Consider the following 9224-nt stretch of genomic DNA (forward strand, 5'->3'; position numbering starts at 1 on the left):
TCAAGTTCAGGTTTACATTAGGGTTAAATCAAATATCTCAAGTCCTCCCCTCCTCCCACCAATCAAATAACTCTCTTCTTTTGGTCCATAGCCACCAAATGATTCCTTTCTTTGTGGATTTTCTCCTATAGTAATTGGGGATATCCAAGGAAAGGAGGATTGATGTGGCAACACTGGTTACTGGGTAGAAGTGTGATCATGTGAATTGACCATATCTATAAACTCAAATCATATAGTTAATTAGGGATGAGCGTTTAGCTCAGTGGCATGCAGTTAGGTAGATGGGCTATAGCGTAAGTCCACTAAATGTTGCTAGTTTGACCCTATTACGCCTCCCCATCTTAGAAAAATAGTAGAATTTGTAGTATTACAATAAGTGTTGCTCAGTAGGCCCCCTTATTGGCTCCTCATGGATCCCTTGTGGGTCTGTATATAACCCTTCGATGGATATTTTCTGGCTTATTAACCCTTGAACTACCATTCAAAAAGATCATGCATATAACTATATATCAAACCTTTATTTAATATCATCAACCACTTACGTATTGTCAAAAACTATCAGTTGATTCCACCGTACACTTTAGGCTAAAACTTAACAAATAACTATCATTTGGCAAATAGGCTAGCTAAAGGGATTTGCCTACTAGAGATTCCTCTAAAGAGGTGCTTGTCTAGACGACCATGCCAAAATAAACTTTGTTTTATCTTTGTTTTATGAATTATTATTGTTAACGTTTTAGTCTATTCACAACAATCTAATTTATAAGCAATAGAAAAATAATATATCCTTTTGAACTGGTTTTTCCAGAGGTCACAATGGACGGACATCAGTTCACTATAGCTCATTGACACCATATGTTAGTGGAAAAATATATAGGGAAAGGGGAGGGGGGCTTACATCAGGACCGTCTCTTCCTTTATCAAGCGGCGAAGGAAAAGTTTGTCGTAACCTTTTTATGTTTACAACTTTGACATATAAGGTTAAATAGTTATGAAAGAATTTCACGAAAAAGGCATGAACCCGTCACGTGCCCCTTTGTACAAAATATTGACAAGGGAATTATAACGTGTTAACCTTTTTATGTTTACAACTTTGACATATAAGGTCTAAATAGTTATGAAAGAATTTAAGTAAAAAGGCATGAACCCATCACGTGCCCTTTGTACAAATTATTGACAAGGGAATTATAAAATGTTAAAAGGGTGGACCATAACCCTCTCTATTCCCTCGGCAACCACCCTTGACAGTTCAGACTCTCATTCTTTCTTCTTCAAAAGGGGACTCTCTAATTAACTGTTTGACTCCGCTCCAAATACACACAACCACGGGTTGAGATGGATTGAATTGAGTTGGGTTCAGGTTGATTACACTTTGAGAAAGGTATCAGATACTTCAATCCACCCGTTTAAACCAGGCTTTAAACCATAGGTATGCTAGATAAGTCATAAAAAAAATTCCCAAATCAATATGTGAACCTCATTTCATTCTCTTCCAATTACAATATGGGACTAAAATTCCCTTCCTCCCACACAAATGCTTTACTTAAAAACAACTTTCACGAGATCATAGATTCAAACCTTGAAGGAGACACAACAATCAAAACGTTTTTCAAAGAACAAAAGAGGGGAATTCTGAAACTATGTTTTAAAGACATTTAAAACCAACAAAGTTACAGTATGGTTTCATGATGCCATTCTTCATCTCATTCTAGTGACACGTAATGGAATACTATTTTAGAAATATTAGAGATATCATATGATGAGCACCAGAGAGGGATGTGGGAGGTGGGGATGATTCGGCCATGGTAGAAGAGGGAGGAGGTAAGGGGAAAAGGGGAGAAACGTGGATTGGGGTTTTGGGCTTGCTTTAGTTTTTTTTTTTTTCTTGGAGAATAAAGAAGAGAAAAGGACTTGGGTTGTTTGGGTTGCTCTTTTTTTTTTTGAAAGGGAAGAGAGAGAGAGGTCGTGGGTTGTGGGAGATAGAGAGGAGTGCGTGGTGATGAGAGAGGTACTCGGTGGAGCTTATGATGCTCTTGATGCCATGTTGAAGTAGTGTATTGGCATTAACTTTAATGAGTGTACAATGTTGCTCTTATATAGAGATTACAATTATTGAGTTATAGACAAAATCTATGATCACATGTGGGAGACTCAAACTCTAATAGTAATAGGGTAGGACTATGTTAACATATGTGAGTAATGGACTGAAAGTCTATTATCACATGTGAGAGTCCTATTCCAGCTCTGCTGTCTCATGAGGTAGTATTGGACTGCAAGTCAATCTCTAGAGTTTGTGCTCACTGAAAATGCCTACAATGTAGGAGAGGTTGTTGAGTGTGAGTATGACTATAGAGGTTGAATTCGAGTGGGACGCTAATTGTCTGATAGTAGCAAGAAAGAGAGAGAGCAAGAGAGAGATTATATTTAATCAATACAATCACTCAATCCCACTGCCCAAGCAAAGATGTGGTAGCAATACATGGGATGTGTAGAGACTCCCATCCCTTTGTTGTTATTATTATGGGAAAGTGGTTCATGTGTGGGAGTGTTCTGCAAGTGCATGAGGGTCAATGGAAGTATATATAGAAACATCTCTAGTAGTCATTTTTCCTTTTATAGGAGATGTAGTGTTGGCTATTTTCCCCCATGTGTCTGGACGCATAGACTACACTCTCCTATAAAAAACATTTTCGTTATTATTATAATGGGAAGAAAAATCATAGTGGATCTTGTACCCTACCATAGGTTTCTAAGAAATGACCCCTAGCCCAGTGCCCCTTGTGTGTTCTCTAGTGGATATCTATGTGGACTCTCTCACTGACCTAGGCATTGGTGAGTAGCCACACTACCAGTTACAATTCTCTAGCCCGTTATTACTTTGAAGCTTGTATTGGGGGCATATATGATGTCTTATATTCCATTGGTTTGTATAAGTGGGTTGAATACAAAGGGTTGATAAGAAGCTGAGGGTCGGTGGCTTGGAGGAATCAGCCCACCTTGCTTATTATCTCTGTTACCAGGGCCCTGGAAAGCTAGCAGGTCTATGGTGGGTTTGAAAGTAGCAGCTTTAAGAAAAAAATTTCAGGGCTATATGGGTATTTTAGTAAACTATCTGTATAGGTTTTCGATGTATTTGTAGTGAGGTTCTTTCTCTAAAATCTATCTAAGAGAGGTGTGAGGACAAGTGACTATAACCCTACTCTCTATTGATAATCAAGTGGATCTCATCTCGTAGAGAATATTGCCGAACCACATATATCCATGTGTGAAATTTTTTGGTTATCTGTTTGTTTGTGTATTCCATTCTTTTCTATATTGTTTTAGATTCTTATTTCTCTGCAGTACTGCTTGTATTTTTCAATTTAGAGCCATGATAGACTGAATGTCGTTCTACAGATCTTTCTATGTTGGAACATCTTCATTAGAAGAAACCCTACCTATCAGCCAATGCTGCACTTTCCGGGGTAGCCTGTCCAAATTAGACATCCAAACAGGCACAATATTATGGAAAACCTATACTCTTCCAGACAATGGTGGCCAATTTGGAGGCTATGCAGGAGCTTCATTATGGGGAAGTAGCCCCTTCATTGATGTAATCAGAAAACATGTTTATGTTGCCACTAGAAATCTCTACTCTGCTCCACAATATGTAAAGGATTGCCAAGCAGTGGAGAATAACCAAACAACCCCAACTCAACCAGACAATTGTATTGAGCCAAGTAACCATGACAATTCCTTTTTGGCCTTCGATATGAATACAGGAAATATCACATGGTATAGGGAATTCAAGGGGTATGACATATGGTTCATTGCTTGCAATAATCTTTAAACACCCAACTGCCCACCCGGTCCAAACCCAGATGCGGATTTTGGTAATGCACCCATGATGCTCACCATATTTGTCAATGGAACTAAACGTGATATTATAGTTGCTGTCCAAAAAAGTGGTTATGCTTGGGCTTTGGACCGTGACACTGGTAACCTCATCTGGACTACTGTAAGTTTTTTCTTTCTCTTCTTCTTCTTCTTCTTTCTTTTCATATGAGATCTGGGTTCTTATAAGTTATAAGCTCTGTGGTCACTTTGCTGATGGCTATACGGAAGGTGGAGAGTCAAGTCTTGTTTGTATTTGTATATTTTTCGTTTAGAAATGCCTGGACAATAATCCTGTACATTCCTCTCTTACATATTTAATCAGCAAAATGACTGGCCGAGAGTGTGATCACCCCACTCCCCATGAAAGGTGGAAATTCCTACCCTATTGAAGCTTTCATGTGCGATCCCATCGACCTCTATGCTGGTGCAGGGGCCATGCTCCCTGACAGAGAACTCCTCCCCATTTTTTTTAACTAAAAAGGATCCATTGCATTAAGAAGAAGAAAAAAATCACATAAAAAAAAAAAAAAAGAACCATAAAAAACAGATTCAGCATAACAGAAACCACTCAAGGAGGAAGGAGCAGCCCCACCTTCGGCATGGCCATCAGTAGGGCGCCCAACCATCCAACTAGCAGAATCTGTATCTTGGTTTAGACATTGTGTCTGCCACAATCTCTTCAGCTATATGGAGAGAGAGATCCATCATAGTTCTTGAGGTACCAGACTTTGCAGTAGCCTTTGCCAAGAAGTCTGCATTTGGGTTTGCTGCTCTAAAGCAGTGAGTAATCTTCCATGGGTTTGACCTAAGGTAGGGTTTCACAAACTACCATTTCTGAAGAACACTCCATGGTATCTGGCCCGAAAGAATGGATGTAACAACTTGCACCCTCCATAGGGCTGGGATATTCATCTCTTCAACTTTCATGACGCCTTCCAATACAGCCTCAAATTCAGACTCAGAGATTGGTTTCACATCCATAATAGATTAATTAAAAGAGAAACACACCTACCCAAAGCTGTTTCTAAAGATACCATCAGAATCTACTCTTCCCGGATTTCCCAGAGAGCTCTCATCCGCATTTAATTTGATCCAATAATCTTGCAGTCTCCCCATTTTTTACTATATACTTTGCTGATTCTTAAGGGGAAAAAAAAGGATTTGAGCTCCTACAAATTGGAGGCAAGAGACCACCCTTCATTTCTGGACCAACTGTTCCCTCAGGACTGCCTTGATTCTAAAAAAAACAATTGGCAGACCAGGGTTGGCCAAAATATGAAGGGAAAATTTTTGTTGTTTGTTCTCATTTTTGTTGCCACCATATGTGCAGTTGGCTGGCCCAGGTAGCTTTATTGGAGGAGGAATGTGGGGAGCAGCCACAGATGGTTTGAGGGTGTACACAAATATTAACATTGATCTTCAAAAGAGTTTCACCCTTAAACCATCTAAGGAAAACACAACAGCAGGTTTGTGGGTGGCAATGGATGCTTCCACAGGTGAAGTCCTATGGTCAGTAGGGAACCCAAGCAATGCTACAGCTTCCGGTCCGGTTACCGTCACTAATGATGTTCTGTTTGCTGGATCTCCAAATTCTCAAGGAACTATATATGCAATGAGTGCTGAGAAAGGGAAAATATTATGGTCATATGATACTGGTGTACCTGTATTTGTTGGCATGTCGGTAAGCAATGGATGCATCTATGTTGGAAACGGATACAGAGGGATTGCAAGTTCTAACACCTCTGTCTATGCCTTCTGTGTTATTGATGATTGAATGTAATTGTGGAAGACACTTTTTATTCGAAGATTATTTTCATGGTTTGAAGCTCTGATTGAATTTTGATTTAGTAATGAATCCTCTCTATTGTTCTCTAATGGATTCGATTGGATTAGATTGGAAGGATATTTCCAACCTACCTAAGCAAAAAATTATTAATCTTGAAAATTGGAAGGTGATATTTAGAGAAAGGACTAGTCTAATAAGTTTATCAGAACAACCCAAATATCTAGTGACAGATCAGGTGAGGTTAAAATTTATGCACAAGATGTTTTTAAGGTCTTATACTTACATGCCAAGATAGTATTAGCTCAAATAGAACTAGAAACGTTGGCCAGAGACAAGTGACCGATTTACAATGAAAGTGGGTAGGTTCGACAAAGGAGAGCTTGAGCTTCAGAGCTCCTGAGGCTAAGAAATCCACCAGGGAGTTGAAGTCCCGACAAATGAAATGGAATAAAACCTGCAAAAACGACAGCAAGAGGTCTGAGATGTCCATAGCGATGGCATTTGTGGCCTAGTCAAGTGAATTTTGCTGGCCATTAAGGTAGCAACCGCAGAGAGACGGTCCGAGTAGATTACAAGCCTCCGAAGGCCCAGGCACAAAAATAGAAGGATGCATGAGCATACATCGAAAGGTACTTGATTAAATTTGAATATGAAATATTTTATACTAGTAATGGTTAAAAAAGCCACAAAAAGGCTTCTATCAAAAATCATTCTACTGCAGTAGCTAATAAATTAGGTATTCATTCATAAAAATTAAACTATTATTAAAATTCTATCAGCTACAGTAAAAATTACCACCACTGATTATTTTTTTTTAGTTTTTAGCCAAGGCTTTATAACGGTGATATATATTTACTGTCACTATTAATTAATAAATAGCGGTAGTTCTATTTTATAACTACAAAATATGATGATCATGGGTGAAAGTCTCAATTGCCGGTATTTAACTGTTGTAGTATGTTCCGCAACGGATTTCTAGCGGGAAAGATAACATGTTGATGGCAGCGGTTTTTTTTTTCCATAATCATTTGTGCATGAATTGTACCGTTGCGACCCGACACTTGAGCTAAAGTGTAGTAATTGCACACTGGTTAAAACAAAATGTATTGACTAGAGTTGTATGTTTGGCTCTAAGGGTTCAAATCCACCCTGGCTCGTCCGGAACTCGAATAAGGCTTGTGCTAAGTTTTTAATTGTGATGAGGGCAGGTTAGGGTTGAAAAAACTGACCCTTGGTAAGGGTTAGGACAGAACTAGGTTGAGGCATAGGCCCAGTCTGACCCAACCCGGCCTTAATTTTAACATTGATTTATAAAATATTATTTAAGACTATCATCATATCATTTTATTAAAAATAATGAAATCTTTGTCATTGATTCTTATGATCAGATGTCCTAAACATCTATTATGTGTTGCACTTCATAATTTTAAATTATTGATCATTTGATTTACTTGTGCTTCTTTTTTTTTTTTTTTTTTTTTAATAATGCGTAAAACACAAATAGCAAGAATAGGGTCAATCAGTGTTAGTCCGTCCTTGCCAAATATCAGGGTCAATTATGATCAACCCAATCCAATCAAGATCAATTAAGGTCGAATTAAGTTGACATGAGCCCAACAGGGTTAGATTCAACCTGGATTGAGTTTTGAAGATTTAGGGTTGGACTGAGTTTCAACCTGGCCCTATTCCCTAATATTGATTATTTGACAAATTAAATAGCACTTTTTTGGGTCAAGACAGTAAAAGAGCTTATTCTAAATGTTGGATTGAGGGAGGGAGAGATTTGACTATTAACAAATTTTGAAGCGAATGTAACTCAATGTGGTATGCTAGCTCATCATGTCATAGGTATTAAAGAAATGATTAAACTTGACTTCTTAATTAGGCTGTGACCTTTTTTTTCTTTAATTTAACAAATAAGTCAAAGATGATATGATATGGACAAAATATTTACATAATTCAAGAGCCAACTTAAGTTGCCAGGTGGAAGATATTTAGATCCATATTGCGTGGAGAGAGTTGACAACAAAAAATACTCCCCAATGATTAAGGTGGGTTTGTATTCAAATATGCTCAAACCTTCCTCTTGAGTTTTGATTTCTAGTGCTTACCTTGATTATAATAAGTAATCAAGAGCCCACAAGTCACAAATAAGAGATAATGTAGGAATATCCTCTTATATTGTTCTTATAGGTTCCTTTTATCATGGGAAGTGGAGTAAGGGGTGGGAAATCAGGTCCTACATTATATTTTTCTCCCATCTCTTAAATTTGGGCGTTGTTTGGTGTAACAATATCTGATCCAATTAAGACTCTGATTATTACGGTTTTGCTCTCCTTCATATGAATTTGATTTGGGTAGTTCACTTTGTTCTATAAGAGACATAGATGAGAGGCAAAAGTTCTCCTTCATGAGTCGTATGAGAAGAAAACAATATATTTTTTAAGTCTTATTCAGTCAATAAACTCTCACTCCTTAGCGACGAATTCAAAATACTCTTTCCTTTGATCAATTCATTCCTTAACCGTGGATGTGGGAAAAATTCATCAATGTCATTGGTATTTTTTTTGTAAAGAGATACGATGTTGTTGTCAGTATCATATTACCCCTTGATTAGAATGTGAACTCTAACGTTTTTTTTTTTTTTTTTTAATCAAAGGGGGACCAAATTTCATCGCACCAAAAACAGTAGGCCATAGATTTGGATGACAACTGTCATGATAATTATGTTTCTTCGAAAATAAATAAATAAATAATCTTTTACAAGATAATCAACTAAAATAAGAGTCAAACCTCTCTTATTATCTCTCTATTATTTGACACCAACTTATAGTTAAGCAGCTCCTACGTTATATATGGACATTAGCTAGCTACTCCTTCCCATTGTGAGTTGCTGGGTCTTCAATGGCGCTTGCAAGAAGCTGCTACAGCAACAATGGTGGGCTTATTGTCTTAGTGGTTCTTTTCTCTGCATTAGGCCTACCTCCTACAGCCAATGCAGCCTCAGATGTAAGTGTTCAACTTCCAATTCTTATTCTTTCTATCACATATGATGAATCTTTTTTCTTTTCTTTTTTTTCTGAACAGTGACTAAACCATGGGGGAGATATATATAACAGCAGATATGCATCAGAAGAGGTTGTGATAAGCCCAGAAAGTGTTAAGAAAATGGAGTTGAAATGGCGATTCTCTGCACGAAGTATAAGTGCAACACCATCCATATTTAATGGGACAATCTACTTCCCAAGCTGGGATCGGTATATATATGCAATTAAGGAGAGGGATGGATCTGTGGTGTGGGAGAAGAACATTGGTGAGCTTACTGGGCTTAACGGAACAGGTGCTGCCGGGTTGAACGTATCGTTACCAAGAGCTACCCCGACAGTCGCCGGAGACCTTCTGATCATCGGAATTTATGGCCCTGCTGTTGTTATTGCGGTTGAAAAAGCAACCGGTGACCTGGTCTGGTCAACTAAGCTTGATAGCCAACCGGCATCTCTTATTACCATGTCGGGACTGCATACAATGGGTTATTAAGACTTCTTTTTCTTTTCTTTTATTT

The 9224-nt window shown here is 38.1% G+C and overlaps 1 protein-coding gene across 1 annotated transcript; it reads left to right on the forward strand.

The window, feature by feature from the left end:
• The first annotated feature begins 3382 nt into the window (after nucleotides 1-3382).
• Nucleotides 3383-5650, forward strand: LOC122070616 (polyvinylalcohol dehydrogenase-like). The gene is given in 2 exon segments (XM_042634807.1): nucleotides 3383-3997; nucleotides 5207-5650. Coding segments are annotated over 2 exon segments (1059 nt in total).
• Nucleotides 5651-9224: the final 3574 nt, after the last annotated feature.

Source organism: Macadamia integrifolia, unplaced genomic scaffold, assembly GCF_013358625.1.
Source record: "Macadamia integrifolia cultivar HAES 741 unplaced genomic scaffold, SCU_Mint_v3 scaffold954, whole genome shotgun sequence".
Classification (NCBI taxonomy): domain Eukaryota; kingdom Viridiplantae; phylum Streptophyta; class Magnoliopsida; order Proteales; family Proteaceae; genus Macadamia; species Macadamia integrifolia.